The sequence below is a fragment of the Corythoichthys intestinalis genome, unplaced genomic scaffold, assembly GCF_030265065.1.
Source record: "Corythoichthys intestinalis isolate RoL2023-P3 unplaced genomic scaffold, ASM3026506v1 HiC_scaffold_23, whole genome shotgun sequence".
In the NCBI taxonomy this organism is placed as follows: domain Eukaryota; kingdom Metazoa; phylum Chordata; class Actinopteri; order Syngnathiformes; family Syngnathidae; genus Corythoichthys; species Corythoichthys intestinalis.
This window is the reverse complement of record NW_026651592.1, coordinates 5,094,235-5,115,972: the sequence shown is the minus strand read 5'-3', so window position 1 is coordinate 5,115,972 and position 21,738 is coordinate 5,094,235. Positions and strand designations below refer to the sequence as shown.

Below are 21,738 nucleotides of genomic sequence, written 5' to 3'. Positions count from 1 at the left end.
GATCCGATATTTGGATCGGGTCGGACGCAGATATGGGAAAAAAAATGTGCATCGGTATCGGATCGGCCGACACGGAAAAAATCCGATCCAGTTTTTTTTTGGAAAGTCCGGTCTGGGTTTACCAGCGCACCGATTTACATAATCCATTCCAGTTTTTGCTTCGGTTTCCCTAAAATCTGATCCGCATTTTACGGCACACCTTCCAACACACTACATTACCGTCTTCCAATTTACCGAGCGACTTTATCGGTAAAAATGTCAGCTGTGTGGGATCATTTCACCTTAAAGGACGACAAAGATGAAGATGAAGAGTGCAACATATGCCACAATAAAGTCAAGTGTGGTGGTAAAGCTGTAAGAAGTTTTAATACAACCAACCTAATCAAGCATTTAGCGAAATACAACCACAAACAATATGAGGAGTATGTTAAGAAAACCAAAGACAAAAAGAAAGGTCCTACGCAACTAACACTGGCAGAAACTTTTGCTATGCGTAACAAATTGGCACTCGACAGTCCCAAAGCCCAGGGAATAACAAGAGTCATTGCCGAAGACTTCATTCTGGATGACGAGCCATTATCTCTCGTGAGTAAAGACGCACCATCCAACACTTAGAACCACGGTACAACATGCTCAGCCGTCATTACATCCTTGAGCGATTCGGCCGTGGAAGATTCGATTCACAAACATCCTAATTCCGATTATTGAAATTAGGGCTGCAGCTATCGAATATTTGAGTAATCGACTGAAAATTCTATCGATTAATCGAGTAATCGGATAAAACAAATGTATTTTTAGGTGGAGAGCAATTATAAATATACATGAGAAAACAAGACATTTCATCAAATCTTGAACCATTTTCAGTCAATCAATGTTTTTATTTTGGATGTATATTGCTGAAAACAGCCAACAATTGCATCTCAGATGTAACTAGAATAAATAAAAAAAATTTAAAAAAGACTAATTCACTGCTTCCACTCAAAAAACCTTTAGATATATAAAAAAAAAAAATATATATATATATATATATACCTAAAAATCCCGTTACGCTTGATAACACACATCACTTAAAAGTTAGGATTTTTTTCCCACGTGTTTCAATTGATTTTCTATTTGTGTCAAGCCATTTTTAAGTTCTAGTTAAGTTTTAAGTTAGTCTAAACTGTAAGTCCTGATAGGATTTTGAGTTTTTGCAGTGTTCAAAATAAATGGATGATACAGGCTGTATTGGAGCACATTAGGGACCAGTGCTACTCGGTGTTTTCTCCAGCAATGACTACTGAGCTAAAATTGATAGTTAGCATTATTGAGTTTTTATTTTACACCCTCATCACTCCACAACGCTATGTTATGTTAAAGCCTGTATGTAAGACACGTTAGCCACGCATCGACAGTGGTCATAATTAATAGAAACAGAGCCCTCCGCAGGGCCAACGTTACGTGAGCTAGTGACAGTAACGTTAATCTTATATATTAGCGCTTAGCGTTCTTTATTAGCGCGTAGCGTTCTACTGCTTTAAGATGGCGGCTGTTTGCTAACGCTGCCCAGACGCGGCTGAGTCTGTCATTTCGCATCTAGTTCAACATACATGTGATCTCTATGAGACTCATCAGACGCTACCTGCTACCAACGTAGCATCGTACTGGCTAGTATTTAGCAACGTCGGCGTCGTTTGCAGTGTTTTTTTTTTTTTTTCCCTTCTTCCTCTACGCACGTGACATCAGCGCGTTGTCCCGCATTAAAAGTAGTCGGAGCAAAACATGATGCTTAGAGCTGTCAAAATAAACGATTACTCGAGGTGAATAAAATTACTCGGATCAGTTTTTAAACTGATCCGAGTAACTCGGTTACTCGAGTATTCGTTTCAGCTCTAATTGAAATATGTCAAGTAAAGCGGAACTAATACACAGCGCGGTCTTCGGGACGCAATGAGAAACGGACCGCATTGCGTCCCGAGAGTATGATGAGAGCATGCTTATCATAGACCCGGGTAATGCCAATGCTCGACTCACGGCTTTAGCTCAACTCATGCCGCTGGATAAAAAACACAAGAATACCTGACTGCTGCTGACAGCCGCTACAAACTACGTCAACATCGTTTTACTGTAGATAATAGATATCATATGTATATAGAACTAGATGCAAAAAGACAGACTCGACGGCGTTCGCAACATTGAAGTATGGACAACTAGATGTGTTAGTAAATAGCCGGCATCTTAAAGCAGGAAACTTCCTTAGTAGGCTGTTGTGAACCTTCCAAGCGAACCTAATTAACTTTTTATCTAAAATACTCCTGAATCGGCAAAATCTTGACTTGAAGCTATCTTCAAAACAGTTTTAAAACTTTCACATGTCGAAAGTAGACAGAAGGGAAATTATGGAATAACGGGAGCAATTTTAACAACTTTAACAGTTGATTCGCAAAATTAAATGAATTGAATGTAGTTTAAAGCTGCTGATACAGAATGGGGACTTGAGTATTTTATTTACTGTTTTAAAATGTTAACTTGATACTGAAATAGTCGTTTATTTAAACCTGAGAGGCTTTTTATACAATTATTGTAACTAATGCACAAAATATTAAAAACATCTAATAGCTTGGGGGGTTTGTGGGATTTTCCACTGAGGTTGTTTGTGTGTTTTGCTTTTTTAAGACAGTTTTCAATCTTATTTGCACGTTTTACTGACTGACTATGCCATTTCTGTTTGTTATTTATAATGTTTTGTGTTTGTCACTGAATAAACAGGTCAGTTTCTTGTTACCAACCGTTGTGTGTTATTCAAACTCACCTAATTCAGCTGGCTAGTTGTTATCAAGAGTACTAAAACCCTTTTCAACATGAGTCTGACAACTAAGTAAGGAGGTTAAATAACTTTAAACTTTAACACATGCTCAGATAGGCCGGTATCGGTATCGGCCAGTATCGGGATCAGATCGGAAGTGCAAAACAATATCGGTATCGGATCGGAAGTGCAAAAACCTGGATCGGGACATCCCTAGTCCACACCCAAGAATTTTTTGAAAGTTGTCCGTGTTTTCTTCAACTGAAGTAGAGAATTTGTACCGCTAAAGGCAAAAATGACAATTGTTTCTCTCAATCAGGTCAAATTTTTACGCTAGTTGATGGTAGCTTGGCATGTAATGCAAAAGCTACCATCCATGCCTTTTTTTCAATGCCGTTTCTTCGGCACCCCGCACAGCCAAAACTGTTTGGCCCATCAACACCGATCAAATACCGAAATGACCGCAATTCTCATGCGACACAGGTAATCTTTTGAATATCATAATAATGATAATACATTTTATTTCTAGAGCGCTTTTCAAAACACCCCCATGACCCCCAAAATTACAGTTCACGCCAATAAAAAACAGCTACTCTCTCAGCTACTAGTTTAACCAGTTTGCATTATTTTATTGCCATGTTTTTCCTCATTCAGATTTGTTTCAAGATTACAGTTACAGTTAGACTTCACTTTGATAGTTAATGCAGTTATTGCAATTTTGTTGTTTTATCACAATAGATTGGTTTATTTACATTTCAAAAATCAGAAGCCATTCATTTACAAATGTGATTGCATTTTAGTTTACACATTTAAATGTTCAGATATTAAGATTTGAATGAGGCAAAATAACATGATTTTTCTCTCAAATATATTGTTATAATCATTTGTTTCGGATGTACTGTGATTATTTTCTGTATAAAAATTAATTTGGTGTTCAAAACGTCTTTTCAAACTTGAGTCTTGAAAAAGAGGGGGTTGTCTTATAATCAGGGCCGTCTTATATTCGGGCCAATACGGTAATTACTTTTCTCATCTTTGCAACGCCGTTACTAGAGCTGGGAATCTTTGGGCACCGAACGATTGGATTACGATTAAGAGGCTCCGATTCGATTTTAAAACGATTATTGATGCACCCCCCTCCTTTTTTTTGTTTTTTTTGTTTTTTTTGGTTTTGTACATTAGTTCCAAAATTGTTCAAAAATCCTCTCAGGCTAAACCAAACTACTATTTCAGTATCAAGTTAACATATAACAGTAAACAAATATACAAAAATAACAGTAAATAAAAAACTCCAGTCTCATTCTGTATCAGCAGCTTTAAACTACATCCAATTAATTTAATAATTAAATGGCGGCGCGTCAGGACGCAGCGGCTTACAGCTCTCCCTCGAAGTGCACGTTTTTGTATTTTATGTGTGTTTTAAATGTTTGTTTCGCGTCACCCAAGGACTCACACTTAAGCTACACTCGCACTGATCTGATAGACATCGGTAATCGGCAACAAATGACTATTTCCAATGAATTCCACCACACTTTTAACATTCCGGAGGAGCTAGCGAGAACACCGGGGCCTCCGTGGATTGTTGTCGGGTCTGGCAGGCGTAAGAGGCGCAGACGCGAGAGAAAGCAAAAGCGGGGCTGTAGGGCGGGCCTGCTAGCCAAGCTCAGGAAACAGCCACTGAAGCCTCCGCTACCAAGCCTCTTCCTCTCCAACGCCAGATCCCTTGTAAACAAAATGGATGATTTGGAAGTACAGCTTGCTGGGAACCGCTACATCCGTGAAAGCAGCGCACTCATCATTACGGAGACATGGCTACAACCGCAAATCCCCGACGCCTCGGTACAGCTAGCAGGACGCACGCTACATAGATGGGACAGGAATCGCGACTCCGGGAAAAACCGAGGAGGGGGGCTCTGCATTTACGTGAATGAAGGTTGGTGCAACAACAGTACTGTCTTGGACAAACACTGTTCTCCTGACCTGGAATTCGTGTCCGTGAGATGCAGACCTTTCTTTCTGCCGAGAGAGCTAGCAGCTGTTATTATCACTACAGTGTATATACCACCAGATGCTAGCGTCCAAACCGCCCTCTCTCTGCTAGCAAACACCATAAACAATCATCAGCGTGCCTATCCAAACGGTGCGCACATCATAGCTGGAGACTTTAATAAGGCCAACCTTAAAACCGTGCTGCCCCAATTCTACCAACATGTGAAGTGTGCAACGAGGGGCGAGAACACTCTGGACCATGTTTACTCAAACATAAAACATGCTTACAGAGCGATCCCCCTCCCCCACCTCGGACAGTCTGACCATCTTTCCCTGTTCCTACCCCCCGCATACACCCCACTCAGCCGGCAATCAAAGCCACAAAGACACTTAATAACCACCTGGCCTGACGATGCACTCCCCCGGCTTCAGGATTGCTTTGAGCGAACACAATGGGACATTTTCCATCATGAGGACCTGGCCACATTCACGGATGCAGTGCTATCCTACATCAAGCACTGCATTGACACAGTCACCGGGGTGAAAAACATTCGGGTGTTCCCAAATGAAAAACCATGGATGACTGGCCAGGTACGCGCACTCCTTCGCACCCGAGACGCAGCCTTCAGATCTGGTGACCGAGCGCAATACAGCAGGGCTCGGGCCGACCTGAGGAAAGGTATCAGTGTTGCCAAAGCAGACCACAGGAGGAGGATGGAGGAGCAGCTCACAAACCCCAGGCAGATGTGGCAGGGCATCCAGGCCATCACAAACTACAGGGGCTCTGCTGTGTCAGCCGGGGACTCAAATGCGGCATTAGCGGAGGAGTTGAACAGCTTTTTCGCCCGCTTTGAAGCCCGGGCGCAGCACACAGCCACACCTCCTCCGCCTCTACTACAGAACACACCAACTACCAGCACACCTCCACAACCCCCACTTCAACTAACAGCAATCACCGGCACTCCTCAGTTCATCTTGAGGGTGACGCCGGAGGAGGTGAGAGGAGTACTCAGGGCCGTCAACCCCAGGAAAGCCACTGGACCAGACGGAGTACCAGCAAAGGTGCTGAAGGCCTGCGCTGATCAACTAGCACAGGTCTTCACAAACATTTTCAACAGGTCACTGGAGCAAGCCATCATCCCAACCTGTTTGAAATCCGCCACCATCATCCCTGTCCCCAAAAAGTCACCTACAACCTGCCTCAACGACTACCGCCCCATAGCACTCACCCCCGTCATAACGAAATGCTTTGAGAAACTGGTTCTTCGTCACATCAAAACCTGTCTCCCCCCCACCCTGGACCCACATCAGTTTGCATACAGGCCTAACAGATCGACGGAGGACGCAATAGCCACAGCTCTTCACTCTGCGCTGAGCCATCTGGAGAGGAAAGGGAGTTATGTCAGAATGCTCTTCATAGACTACAGCTCAGCTTTCAACACCATCTTACCGGACATCCTAATCCCCAAGTTGTTCAGCCTGGGGCTCCCATCATCTATCTGCTCATGGATTAAAGACTTTTTAATCAACCGGCCCCAACAGGTGAAACTGGGCCGCCACCTTTCATCTACCCGCACACTCAGCACTGGCTCACCGCAAGGCTGTGTGCTGAGCCCACTCTTGTACTCGCTCTACACATATGACTGCAGCCCCTGCCACCCGGAGAACATCATCGTCAAATTTGCTGACGACACTACAGTGGTGGGGATGATAACAGGGGGAAATGAGGTGGCCTACAGGAATGAGGTCCTGAACCTGGAGAGGTGGTGTGCAACTAACAACTTGGCACTAAACATCTCCAAAACAAAGGAACTCATCCTGGACTTCCGGAGAAACAGCACCACTCCTGCCCCCCTATACATCAAAGGTGAATGCGTTGAGCGAGTGCAGTCATTCAAATTTCTAGGGGTCCATATCTCTGCGGACTTATCCTGGTCAACAAACACGTCAGCCTTGGCCAAGAAGGCCCAACAGCGGCTACACTTTCTAAGAGTGCTCAAAAAGGGACAACTGAGCACAAGCCTGCTGGTGACCTTCTACCGTTCCACCATAGAGAGCCTGCTGACCTACGCTGTGTCAGTGTGGCACTCAAGCTGCACAGTGGCAGATAGGAAAAGACTGCAGAGGGTGACCAACACAGCCCAAAAGATCATCGGCAAATCCCTGCCTTCCCTGGCTGACATCTATGCCTCCAGATGCCTGAACAGAGCAAAACGCATAATAAAGGACACCACACACCCCGGCTTCCATCTGTTCAACCTGCTACCCTCTGGCAGGCGATACAGATCTATATCGGCTAGAACTAATAGACTTAGAGACAGTTTCTTTCCTAAAGCTGTCACAATACTCAACTCCAGTCTGCACTGAGTAACAATATCGTAAACTTTTTTTTTTTTTTTTTTTTTTTTTTTTTTTTTTTTTTTTCCTCTCACTGTTAATAACCAATATTTATCACTGAAAGGTATCACACGTCACTTTTACACTATTACCGATGCTGCTATCAAATATCACTTTACCCTTACTTTTTGACCCTTTTTATATTGTTTTATCTTGCGATATGTAAATATATACATATGTAGATATATAAATATTTATATATAGACATATTTTTTAAATTTTGCATATTGGAGACTGTATATACTATTCTGTGTGTAAGTATGTGTGCACTCTATAGGGCAGCTTTGAATTTCATAACACTTTGTGTAATGACAATAAAGGCATTCTATTCTATTCTATTCTATTCTATTCTAATGTTGTAAATCAACTGTTACAGTTGTTAAAATTGCTCCCGTTATTCCATAATTTCCCTTCTGTCTACTTTTGTCCAAGTTTTTACACTATTTCATCGTTTAAAGATAGATTCAAGACAAGATTCTGCCGGTTTAGGAGTATTTTAAATAAAAAGTTAATTAGGTTCGCTACAACAGAGCCTTCTAGAGAGGTCTACTGCTTTAAGATGGTGGTTGTTTACTTACGCCGGAAAGTCTCTCATTTCGCATCTCTGTTCAATAATACATGTTGTAACACCGACGTCGTCTGTCATTTTGCATCTAGTTCTACATATATATGATATCTACTGAAGCCATACAGTTGTAAATGGTAAAGAGTTTACATACACTTGTGAAGAACATAATGTCATGGCTTTCTTGAGTTTCCAGTTATTTCTACAACTCTGATTTTTCTCTGATAGAGTGATTGGAACAGATACTTCTTTGTCACAAAAAACATTCATGAAGTTTGGTTCTTTTATGACTTTATTATGGGTGAACAGAAAAAAGTGATCAAATTTACTGGGTCAAAAATATACATACAGCAGCACTAATATTTGGTAACATGTCCCTTGGCCATTTTCACTTCAATTAGGCGCTTTTGGTAGCCATCCACAAGCTTCTGGCATGCTTCTGGTTGAATCTTTGACCACTCCTCTTGACAGAATTGGTGCAGTTCAGTTAAATTTGATGGCTTTCTGACACGGACTTGTTTCTTCAGCATTGTTCACAAGTTCTCAATGGGGTTTAAGTCAGGACTTTGGGAAGGCCATTCGAAAACCTTAATTCTAGCCTGATATAGCCATTCCATTACCACTTTTGATGTGTGTTTGGGGTCATTGTCCTGTTCGAACACCCAACTGCGCCCAAGACCCAATCTTCGGGCCGATGACGTTAGGTTATCTTGAAGAATTTGAAGGTAATCCTCCTTCTTCATTATCCCATTTACTCTCTGTAAAGCACCAGTTCCATTGGCAGCAAAACAGCCCCACAGCATAATACTACCACCACCGTGCTTGACGGTAGGAATGGTGTACTTGGAGTTAAAGGCCTCACCCTTTCTCCTCCAACATATTGCTGGGCATTGTGGCCAAACAGCTCGATTTTTGTTTCGTCTGACCACAGAACTTTCCTCCAGAAGGTCTTATCTTTGTCCATGTGATCAGCAGCAAATTTCAGTCGAGCCTTAAGGTGCCGCTTTTGGAGCAAGGGCTTCCTTCTTGCACGGCAGCCTCTCAGTCCATGGAGATGCAAAACACGCTTGACTGTGGACACTGACACCTGTGTTCCAGCAGCTTCTAATTCTTGGCAGATCTGCTTTTTGGTGATTCTCGGTTGAATCTTCACCCTCCTGACCGATTTTCTCTCAGCAGCAGGTGATAGCTTGTGTTTTCATCCTGATCGTGGCAGTGACAAAACAGTGCCATGCACTTTATACTTACAAACAATTGTTTGCACTGTTGCTCTTGGGACCTGCAGCTGCTTTGAAATGGCTCCAAGTGACTTTCCTGACTTGTTCAAGTCAATGATTGTTGAAGTCAATAATCACTCACAAGAAATTGCCAATTCGTGTTCCTGTATGTATATTTTTGACCGAGCAGATTTGATCACTTTTTCTGTTAACCCATAATAAAGTCATAAAAGAACCAAACTTCATGAATGTTTTTTGTGACAAAGAAGTATCTGTTCCAATCACTCTATCGGAGAAAAATCAAGAGTTGTAGAAATAACTGGAAACTCAAGAGAGCCATGACATTATCTTCTTCACAAGTGTATGTAAACTTTTGACCACAACTGTATGTTTATAGCAACTAGCAACTGGGCGTTGTTTGCAGCAGCTGTCAGCTGCAGTCAGGTATGATTGTTTTTTTATCTAGCGGCATGAGTTGAACATGATATTTACTCTCGGTCCGTTCCTCATTGCGTCCCAAAGACCGCGCTGACTGTGTTTTTCTTCCGCTTTACCTGGTATAATTCAATAATCGGAATTTGGATATTTGTGAATCGTTCTCGAATCTTCCACGTCCGAATCGCGAATAATCTGAGAATCGGAAATTTTGCACGCCTCTAGCCGTTACTGTTACTGAGGATGTAAAGGCGTGCGTTACTATGTGTTACTACGTTGGTTGAATGACGCGAGAAAAGTGAGACGCGGACTCATGGAGAAAGCAGAGCGGGAGTAGGGGAGAGGAAAGTGAGTTGTGACGCTGTTGCAAACGCGATGCTCTGGGTGGCTCCTATAGACCCTACTCACATGACGTGACAACCACGCCCCTGCGCCATATTGTCCGTCAACTCGTCGTGTTGATGCATTACCGCTATGTAAATTCCTCCTATTATGTCGTGTTTTTCTGCTCGTTAACATTAATAATCAAATGGTGAAGGCGTGTGTGGCGGTCGGTTGCAATAACAGAGAAGATAGACGAAGCGACTTGAAGTTCTACCGTATTCCGAGAGACCCGGAGAGGAGAGTGAGATGGACTGCTGCAATTCGACAAGAAAACTGGGCTCCAAACGATTACCACAGATTAAGTAGCAGTCATTTTATATCTGGTAAGATGCATTTAATATATATTTAGAGGGTTTTGGGCTGACAACCACAATTAAGATCATTGCTAGGCTAACCGCCGACTAACATACCGTTTCAAATTCAAGATGCTTATTTCTTCCACCATCTTTATTTTTTGAATAATATTTAGCTGGTAACAAGTGAAAGAAGCTGGCCTCGTCTACGGATCATCGGTTAAACAGGGGTGTCCAAACTTTTTGCAAAGGGGGCCAGATTTGGTGTGGTAAAAATGTGGGGGGCTACCTGGGCTGATTTACGTAGAACAATACATTTAAAGAAATTTTAGCAAGCCCTTCTGTGTGTCACATTTGCTTTATTATTATTATTTATAATTCATAATTTCAACAATCTCGCCTTTGTGGCGTTCTCTTTCGACCCTCGGGCTCTTGCGAAATACTGCTGCTGTGAAATTAAATTAGCTTCAAGTTGCTTTAATTTCTCGTTGCGTATCTTCCGCGACTGTCTCTTTGCAAATGAGGCAGACACAGTTGTGTATTTTATTGAAGAAATAGTCCAATATGCACCTATCCTTGACGCGTCGCAGTCAACTTTTTTTTTTATTGATTGTCGCCATTTTAGAAAATTGGAAGTAAAGGGTCACACGGGGTAATGTTGCTTAGAGTGCTGCTCTTAAAGTTTTTCAAAGTTTCTTGAGAATAGGCTGAGTTTTTGTGGACAAGATAGTTGTAGATATCAGGGTAGCAGATGTCAGGCAGAGACGGCGAAGACAGCGGGTGGAAAAACATCGATTTAGGCATCAAATATGGATCTGGCGAATGGATAAACTGAAGCTTTTTCACATAACGCCTTTTATGCAACGCATCCAATGAGTTTACAGCGTCAGATAACACCGGGGCTTCCATGAATTGCTTTATAAATTGCACAACTAATTGAAACCATTGAGAATAGGGCTAAACAATGACAGACAATATGGCGGCCGGATACAGTGACACGTCATTTTGTGACGTTGGTGAGTAGGGTCTATAAGGACTGTAACCGATTGCCTACAAACTACGCCCACATGATGCTACATTAGATATCACATGTATACAGAACTAGATGCGAAATGATAGACTGGCGGAGTTAGAATTGGCGTTTATAAACAGCTGCCATCTTAAATTAGTACTTTTCAGGAAGGCTCTGTTGTAGCCAACCTTCCTAGCGAACCTAAGTAACTTTTTATCTAAAATAATTATCTAAAATACTTCTAAATCTTCAAAATCTTGACTAGAATGTATCTTTAAATGATGAAACGGTTGTAAAACTTTCACATGTCAAAAGTAGACAGAAGGGAACTAATGCAATAACGGGAGCAATTTTAACAACTCTTAACGGTTGATTCACAACATTAAATGACTTCCAAACACAGCAAAGTTTACTATCTAGTTATCGCAATATTCGCAATACCCCTGTGTCTTGTTAAGTTTGAGTTAAAGAATTGAGCTAGGGCCAACTGTGCCCAAAAAATCCCTTTGAACTTCACATAGTGTGACCTACAGTGCCTTGCAAAAGTATTTGGCCCCCTTGAACCTTGCAACCTTTCGCCACATTTCAGGCTTCAAATATAAAGATATAAAATTTTAATTTTTGTCAAGAATCAACAACAAGTGGGACACAGTCGTGAAGTGGAACAACATTTATTGGATAATTTAAACTTTTTTAACAAATAAAAAACTGAAAAGTGGGGCGTGCAATATTATTCGGCCCCCTTGCGTTAATACTTTGTAGCGCCACCTTTTGCTCCAATTACAGCTGCAAGTCGCTTGGGGTATGTTTCTATCAGTTTTGCACATCGAGAGACTGACATTCTTGCCCATTCTTCCTTGCAAAACAGCTCGAGCTCAGTGAGGTTGGATGGAGAGTGTTTGTGAACAGCAGTCTTCAGCTCTTTCCACAGATTCTCGATTGGATTCAGGTCTGGACTTTGACTTGGCCATTCTAACACCTGGATACGTTTATTTTTGAACCATTCCATTGTAGATTTGGCTTTATGTTTTGGATCATTGTCCTGTTGGAAGATAAATCTCCGTCCCAGTCTCAGGTCTTGTGCAGATACCAACAGGTTTTCTTCCAGAATGTTCCTGTATTTGGCTGCATCCATCTTCCCGTCAATTTTAACCATCTTCCCTGTCCCTGCTGGAGAAAAGCAGGCCCAAACCATGATGCTGCCACCACCATGTTTGACAGTGGGGATGGTGTGTTCAGGGTGATGAGCTGTGTTGCTTTTACGCCAAACATATCGTTTTGCATTGTGGCCAAAAAGTTCAATTTTGGTTTCATCTGACCTGAGCACCTTCTTCCACATGTTTGGTGTGTCTCCCAGGTGGCTTGTGGCAAACTTTAAACGAGACTTTTTATGGATATCTTTGAGAAATGGCTTTCTTCTTGCCACTTCTCCATAAAGGCCAGATTTGTGCAGTGTACGACTGATTGTTGTCCTATGGACAGACTCTCCCACCTCAGCTGTAGATCTCTGCAGTTCATCCAGAGTGATCATGGGCCTCTTGGCTGCATCTCTGATCAGTTTTCTCCTTGTTTGAGAAGAAAGTTTGGAAGGACGGCCGGGTCTTGGTAGATTTGCAGTTGTCTGATGCTCCTTCCATTTCAATATGATGGCTTGCACAGTGCTCCTTGAGATGTTAAAAGCCTGGGAAATCTTTTTGTATCCAAATCCGGCTTTAAACTTCTCCACAACAGTATCTCGGACCTGCCTGGTGTGTTCCTTGGTTTTCATAATGCTCTCTGCACTTTAAACAGAACCCTGAGACTATCACAGAGCAGGTGCATTTATACGGAGACTTGATTACACACAGGCGGATTCTATTTATCATCATCGGTCATTTAGGACAACATTGGATCATTCAGAGATCCTCACTGAACTTCTGGAGTGAGTTTGCTGCACTGAAAGTAAAGGGGCCGAATAATATTGCACGCCCCACTTTTCAGTTTTTTATTTGTTAAAAAAGTTTAAATTATCCAATAAATGTTGTTCCACTTCACGATTGTGTCCCACTTGTTGTTGATTCTTGACAAAAAAAATTAAATTTCATATCTTAATGTTTGAAGCCTGAAATGTGGCGAAAGGTTGCAAGATTCAAGGGGGCCAAATACTTTTGCAAGGCACTGTATGTTTTTTGGTTTGGTTGGGGGAATGAAAAAAAAAACATGAAAAGTAACACCAGTTACTTTGCCAAGTAACTAACTACTCTTTCTAACTCAATTGCTTTTGGGGAGAAGTACCGTATTTTCTGCACTATAAGGCGCACCTAAAAGCCTTAAACTTTCCTCAAAAGCCGACAGTGCGCCTTATAATCCGGTGCGCCATATATTTGAATCAATATTGAGCTGCAAGTTTGTTTGTTTTTTGACAGATTTAAACAAATTTGCAAACAAAAACGGGCTTACCAAATTGCACCATTGTAATAATAAAACCACAAATAACGCTCTCCATCATCATATACAAAATCTTACTTGCTTGCCATGTTCATGTCCAAACTGTTGTTTTCTTCACTGACCAATTATAAATCAACATTTTGGGACCAAAAAAAAAAAAAACAAAAATTTCCCCCAAAATTTGAATAGTTTTATATTTGATAATTTAACATAAGCAGCAGGTATAGTCATAGGTGTTTTTGGCCTTTATACATGCTCTGGTCAAATACAGTGCATAAATTACAAATCAGTGGAAAAATTATAACCCATCTAACACAAAAAGAGTGACTGCGGAAAAGAAAAAAGTTCCCCTTCACTATGTGATATATATATGTTGCACTACATGTTTTACCTTGCTGTTTTGTTGACATTCCTTTTAGCGCAGCACCGTCTAATGGATGCATAAAATAACCCCAGCCTCTACTGTAGCGTTTATTCTATGCGCCTTATATATGGAAAAAAGTTTTAAAATACGTAATCCATTGAAGATGCGCCTTATAATCCGGTGCGCTTTATGGTGCGGAAAATACTGTAATTTGTAACTGTAATTGATGACTTTTTTAAAGTAAGATTAACAACACTGATTTTATATCGTAAAAACTCTTGTAGTAGGCATTTTTTTCAGAATAAAGTGCCCGCCAAGTCATATTTTTCAAGTGTTCTTTTTAAAAAGTATTTCATTTCATCTTCATCAGGAAGTTGGTGCCGCGCCGACGCAACACATGTCCCAGTCCCCAGGACATCAACAGAGCCCTGAGGGGGGCCCCGTCAGCCCCCAGCGCCAGCGCGGCAAGCCTGGATGACCTCATACTACGCTGCCTGGGCTACTTTGGTCAGTCGCGCGCATTTGATCGTAACCTGCTTATGTAAATGAGAAGTGGGGTACACAGGGAGAGAGGCTATGCAAGGGGAGGCTCATACAATGGTGCTTTTTGTTCTACCGAAGCCTTTTTGGGACCCCTTTTTTACAGGGGAGACATTTTTAATGAAGTGATTTTTTTTTTTTTACATACGTCAGATTCGGAAGGGAAACTGTGCAGCCCCCGAGGGTCCCAGATGGTCCACATGACACTGATGATGCACAGCTGGGTTGTCCCGTCGCAGACCTTTGCCCAGAAGCTCCTCACCTTATATCCTGATGGTTACGTTGGGATTCATGTCAGGAAAGGTCAAATTCTTAGATTTCTGAAATACAAATGATGATATGTTGTTAGTGCAGTTTTGTTGTCCAGGTCCCTGAGAAGCAAAGCCAATGACGGGCATTCAATTACACTAAATTCACTGTTTGGTACTGACTGCGCTAGACGACCAATCCATTTTGACTAGGAGAGGCTGGCATTTTGACCTCCCAATAAAAATGAATTGGACGTCTAGTGCCGCAAATAACACTAAAAGTTGAGCATTCACAGCCAGTCTTCCCAGTTTAGATGAATTTTATTGTGATTGTTGAGTTACTTTGTGTACAATACTATATAGTACATACTGTATACAGTATACGAGGCGATACGATATACAGTTTTGGTCAAAAGTTTACATACACTTGTGAAGAACATAATGTCATGGCTGTCTTGAGTTTCCAGTTATTTCTACAACTCTGATTTTTCTCTGATAGAGTGATTGGAACAGATACTTCTTTGTCACAAAAAACATTCATGAAGTTTGGTTCTTTTATGACTTTATTATGGGTGAACAGAAAAAAGTGATCAAATCTGCTGGGTCAAAAATATACATACAGCAGCGCTAATATTTGGTAACATGTCCCATGGCCATTTTCACTTCAATTAGGCGCTTTTGGTTGCCATCCACAAGCTTCTGGCAAGCTTCTGGTTGAATCTTTGACCATTCCTCTTGACAGAATTGGTGCAGTTCAGTTAAATTTGATGGCTTTCTGAGATGGACTTGTTTCTTCAGCATTGTCCACAAGTTCTCAATGGGGTTTAAGTCAGGACTTTGGGAAGGCCATGGCCATTCGAAAACCTTAATTCTAGCCTGATTTAGCCATTCCATTACCACTTTTGATGTGTGTTTGGGGTCATTGTCCTGTTGGAACACCCAACTGCGCCCAAGACCCAATCTTCGGGCTGACGACGTTAGGTTATCTTGAAGAATTTGAAGGTAATCCTCCTTCTTCATTATCCCATTTACTCTCTGTAAAGCACCAGTTCCATTGGTAGCAAAACAGCCCCACAGCATAATACTACCACCACTGTGCTTGACGGTAGGCATGGTGTACTTGGGGTTAAAGGCCTCACCTTTTCTCCTCCAAACATATTGCTGGGCATTGTGGCCAAACAGCTCGATTTTTGTTTCGTCTGACCACAGAACTTTCCTCAAGAAGGTCTTATCTTTGTCCATGTGATCAGCAGCAAACTTCAGTCGAGCCTTAAGGTGCCGCTTTTGGAGCAAGGGCTTCCTTCTTGCACGGCAGCCTCTCAGTCCATGTAGATGCAAAACACGCTTGACTGTGGACACTGACACCTGTGTTCCAGCAGCTTCTAATTCTTGGCAGATCTGCTTTTTGGTGATTCTCAGTTGAATTTTCACCCTCCTGACCAATTTTCTCTCAGCAGCAGGTGATAGCTTGCGTTTTCTTCCTGATCGTGGCAGTGACAAAACAGTGCCATGCACTTTATACTTACAAACAATTGTTTGCACTGTTGCTCTTGGGACCTGCAGCTGCTTTGAAATAGCTCCAAGTGACTTTCCTGACTTGTTCAAGTCAATGATTGTTCAAGTCAATAATCACTCACAAGAAATTGCTAATTCGTGTTGCTGTATGTATATTTTTGACCCAGCAGATTTGATCACTTGTTCTGTTAACCCATAATAAAGTCATAAAAGAACCAAACTTCATGAATGTTTTTTGTGACAAAGAAGTATCTGCTCCAATAACTATCGGAGAAAAATCAGAGTTGTAGAAATAACTGGAAACTCAAGAGAGCCATGACATTATGTTCTTCACAAGCGTATGTAAACTTTTGACCACAACTGTATACGTATAATGATACAATACGATATCAATTTCACGATACGATACAATATATATTTTTCATTTTTAAATACCTTATATACTAACATACTGTATAATACTATGGGAGAAAAAACAAGTTATTAGAGGCCATAACGAGGGTTTATTCTTGTTTTTTATTCATTTTAATTGTAATAATTTTATTTCTGTTCACATTTTATTAATTTATGATTTAATGTATTCATAAAAAATATGAATATAATTAATGTAAAGATAGGTAACACTTTTTACACTGACATCATAATACTGTCACAAGACCGTCATAATTATAGCAAAATTTGCCAGAAGACACTTAAAGGGATCCACGGATAGAAAGACTTGTAGTTCTTAAAAGATAAACGGTATTATGAGTTAAAATAATTTGATATTGAAACCCCTCTTGATGCTTTTGGTTTTATACAGCTGTAAAATTAGTTTAACTAGCAGGTCTCCATTGTTGTTGACATCGCAGGGCGGTGACGTCACATAGTTACCCTGCAGGGCTTGCAAAGTATGACTCTAGTGACATAAACATGTCATATGTTCAACTCTTTCAATTTGAACCCGAGAGGAACATTACCGAGCATGACAGCACTGTCAATATTTCACAAAACGAGCAGCAAAAGCAAAATGAACATAAAAGACAGGATGAGACGAGATGAAAGTAGGAAAGAAAACAAAACAAGTGTTCTGCCAAAATGTGCTGCACCGGCAAAATGTCCTACAAGAGGCGAATTTGACCACCCAAAGTACTACCGTGCGCTTTCAGCTCGTTTTGTTTAGATACATACAGACAGAACATACTAAAGATTAATAAAGAACATACTAAAGATAAAGAAAATACCTAAACGTAGTAATGTCAAATACTACATACAGACAGAACATACTAAAGATTAATAAAGAACATACTAAAGATAAATAAAGAAAATACCTAAACGTAGTAATGTCAAATAAGGGTGGTTAAAATAAATGTCAAATAAAGGTGGTTTAAATATGTTACGCAACTAATGTGGTCAATAGATGGTCAACAAACTGCTTTACAGCTACCACAATAAAACACTATGCTATAAGGTATGAGAGGGAAACACATGCAAAACGTATTTTGAGGCAATGAAAGGTAATAAAAGACAAAATAAAAACACAAATAGTAAGTACTTGCTGCTTTTAACTGTTGAGCGCGTGTGTTGGATGTCTCGCCGCGTAGAAGGAATTGCAGTAACTTGGTAATATTCTTCGAGTGACAGTGACAATCTACGTCATCACCCACATGACGCTTCTTAGGTCAAAATTTGCACTTAATATAGATTTTTAAGTCAATGGCAATATTTTACATGTTTCTAATAACATATTTTAGTAGAAGAGAACAACTGTGGCTTATTAGTGCCTACAAGTCTTCAAGTGTCATAAATATGATTATAACTGAGAACTGGTGTCCACATATTTTTGGTAATTAGAAAAAGAAAACAAACTTAACTCTATTAAGTCCCGGCGTCCACATAGAGTGGGGCAAATAAGTATTCAGTCAACCACCAATTGTGCAAGTTCTCCTACTTGAAAAGATTAGAGAGGCCTGTAATTGTCAACATGAGTAAACCTCAACCATGAGAGACATAATGTGGGGGGAAAAAAATGAAAATCACATTGTTTGATTTTTAAAGATTTCCAAATTAGAGTGGAAAATAAGTATTTGGTCATCTACAAATAAGCAAGATTTCTGGCTGTCAAAGAGGTCTAACTTCTTCTAACGTGGTCTAACGAGGCTCCACTCGTTACCTGTATTAATGGCACATGTTTTAACTAGGGCTGTCAAACGATTAAAGTTTTTAATCGAGTTAATTATAGCTTAAAAATTAATTAATCAAAATTAATCGCAATTAATAGCAATTCAAACCATCTCTAAAATATGCCATATTTTTATGTAAATTATTGTTGGAATGGAAAGATAAGACACACGACGGATATATACATACAACATACTGTACATCAGTACTGTCTTTGTTTATTTTAACAATAAATCCACAAATGGCATTATTAACAGTAGGTAGAATAATAAGTAGGTAATATAATAATAAGAATAAAAATAACAATAATACAAATAGAGTGAAAAGTTTTACGTGTATTTTGCATAGCTATTTTGATATGGAATGCCAGTTCATTTTGCATTGTTGTTTAACTGTGTGTCTAAAAAGGGCCTCATGACTATAGACTGAAGTGCTTTTCTTTTTGTGAACATTATTTTTTTTTTGAGAGAGATAGGAATATTATTTTTGTTGTGCTTTCACTAAACGATACTTATGTTTGTTGTGAAGGAGAAGCTTATGCCAATAAACGGCGTGGTCCAAAGAACGCCTGTGTCCACTCGCCTTTACTGTATAACATATACAGTGGGGAGATCAAGTATTTGATACACTGCCAATGATTGGCAGTGTATCAAATACTTGTTCTCCCCACTGTATCTGTACATATCTTACCCAAAATAAAACAGACACATAATTGCCACTAAAAGAAAGAAAACTTACCGAAATATGTGCAGAGCACAAATAGCAATTTGCATTGCATTGTGAATACAGCATAAACGTCTCACGACTACTAATTCTCCCACGTTTAGAAGACATAACATGAGTATGGAACGGCACTGCCCCCAACTCCTAATGTCCATAAACGGCCTCATTGTAATGTTTGAGACAATATGCTAGCGGGTCATTCATTGCATGCGTTAATTGCGTCAAATATTTTAACGTGATTAATTTAAAAAATTAATTAACGCCCGTTACGCGATAATTTTGACAGCCCTAGTTTTAACTCATTATCGGTATAAAAGACACCTGTCCACAACCTCAGTCAGTCACACTCCAAACTCCACTATGGCCAAGACCAAAGAGCTGTCGAAGGACACCAGAAACAAAATTGTCGACCTGCTGGGAAGACTGAATCTGCAATATGTAAAACGCTTGGTGTAAAGAAATCAACTGTGGGAGCAATTATTAGAAAATGGAAGACATACAAGACCACTGATAATCTCCCTCGACCTGGGGCTCCATGCAAGATCTCACCCCGTGGTGTCAAAATGATAAGAATGGTGAGCAAAAATCCCAGAACCACACGGGGGGACCAAGTGAATGACCTACAGAGAGCTGGGACCACAGTAACAAAGGCTACTATCAGTAACACAATGCGCCGCCAGGGACTCAAATCCTGCACTGCCAGACGTGTCCCCCAGCTGAAGCCAGTACACGTCCGGGCCTGAAACCAAAATAGAACTTTTTGGTAGAAACACAGGTTCTCGTGTTTGGAGGAAAATGAATACTGAATTGCACCATACCCACTGTGAAGCATGGGGGTGGAAACATCATGCTTTGGGGCTGTTTTTCTGCAAAGGGACCAGGACGACTGATCTGTGTAAAGGAAAGAATGAATGGGGCCATGTATCGAGAGAGTGAAAATCTCCTTCCATCAGCAAGGGGATTGAAGATGAGACGTGGCTGGGTCTTTCAGCATGACTATGATCCCAGACACACATCCAGGGCAACAAAGGAGTGGCTTCGTGAGAAGCATTTCAAGGTCCCAGAGTGGCCTAGCCAGTCTCCAGATCTCAACCCCATAGAAAATCTGTGGAGGGAGTTGAATGTCCGTGTTGCCCAACGACAGCCCCAAAACATCTCTGCTCTAGAGATAGATATGCATGGAGGAATAGGCCAAAATATCAACAACAGTGTGTGAAAAACTTGTGAAGAGTTACAGGAAACTTTTGGCCACCATGATTGTCAACAAAGGGTACATAACAAAGTATTGAGATGAACTTTTGGTATTGACTAAATACTTATTTTTCACCATGATTTCCAAATAAATTCTTTAAAAATCAACCAATGTGATTTTCTGGGTTTTTTTTCCCCACATTCCTTCTCTCGTGGTTGAGGTTTACCCATGTTGACAATTACAGGCCTCTTTAATATTTTCAAGTGGGAGAACTTGCACAATTAGTGGTTGACTACTTATTTGCCCCACTGTACGTGTCACAACGTCCACAATCTTAACATATGGTGTAGAAATGTTCAGATTTTTAAGAACAAACTTAATTGCATGGGGATACGTTGCCTCGCTGGTCGATGAACTCCAACAGTAACCTCTGCATTTCCAGGTCACTTCTCCTTGATTTTGGGTCACTTTCTGTTCATTTGGGGGCATTTTTGGGTCACTTCCTGTTGATTTTGGGACATTTCTGTGTGACTTTCCGTTGATTTCGGAGCATTTCTGGGTGTCTTTCTGTTGATTCTGGCGGCATGGCTCAATTGTAGTAGTTTCTACCCAACCCTAATGTTGTATATTTTGTTCTCCTACTCTGCTGACCATGTTGAAGTGTCTTTTAGCAAGATACTGAACGCCACAGCGCTCTTGAGGCTGCATCATCAGTCGGTGAATGAGATTAATTGTGTCATAAATGTTTGTTCAAAATGTTGTATTTTCATTTCCCCTGCCCTGTTGAAGTGTTCTTCAGCAAGATACTGAACACCACAGTGCTCTTGAGGCTGCATCATCAGTCGGTGAATGAGATAATTGTGTCAAATTGTGTGCTTCTAAGTTTGTATTTTCAATTCTCCTGTTCTGTTGACCATATTGACGTGTCCTTCAGTAAGATATTGGATGTCACAGATCAATCATAGACTTCAAAATCTACAGTATTCACCTGACACTTTGTCATTCTCTGCGTCACGCCTTCCAGAAGGGGCCTGGACCAAAGTCCGCCTCATATAGTAGGAGTCAGTCGCAGACAACTAAGATTGTGACAATATCTCGATACAGCGATATATCGTGATATTTTGCAACCCGATCGGTTATCGATATGCTCCCGCCAAGTATCGATACTTTTATTTAACATATTGGCCATACAATGTAGTATGGATGATGTAAACTGCTCAGTTTGTTGAGCAATTCCTTGGCGTTCCACTAGGGGCGCTCGGGAGTGGCGGTGAGGGTAAAGTGCGCACAAGTCGTCTAGAGAAGAAGAAATGTAGCTCCAAGTAGGTTGAAAAAATAAAAAAGCTCCGTGAGAACGGTGGAGGAAAAAATGAGCAAAATATTGCTACAAATCACACGTGGGGACACACTTTAGATTTTACACCAACAAGAAAGGAAGTAAGGTGAACAAGGACTTTGCTGTATGCAAGAATTGTCTAAGAAAAATAAGTTT

General features: G+C 40.7%; 1 protein-coding gene across 2 annotated transcripts in view; it reads left to right on the top strand.

Moving 5' to 3' along the window:
• LOC130911114 (RAS guanyl-releasing protein 1-like) overlaps positions 1-21,738 on the top strand; it is a 90,961-nt gene that overhangs the window by 25,871 nt on the left and 43,352 nt on the right. For both annotated transcript variants that reach the window (XM_057828830.1, XM_057828829.1), the window contains exons 2-3: positions 14,239-14,375; positions 14,562-14,673. In XM_057828830.1, coding sequence (XP_057684813.1) covers positions 14,239-14,375; positions 14,562-14,673 — 249 coding nt within the window. The remainder of the gene's footprint in view (positions 1-14,238; positions 14,376-14,561; positions 14,674-21,738) is intronic.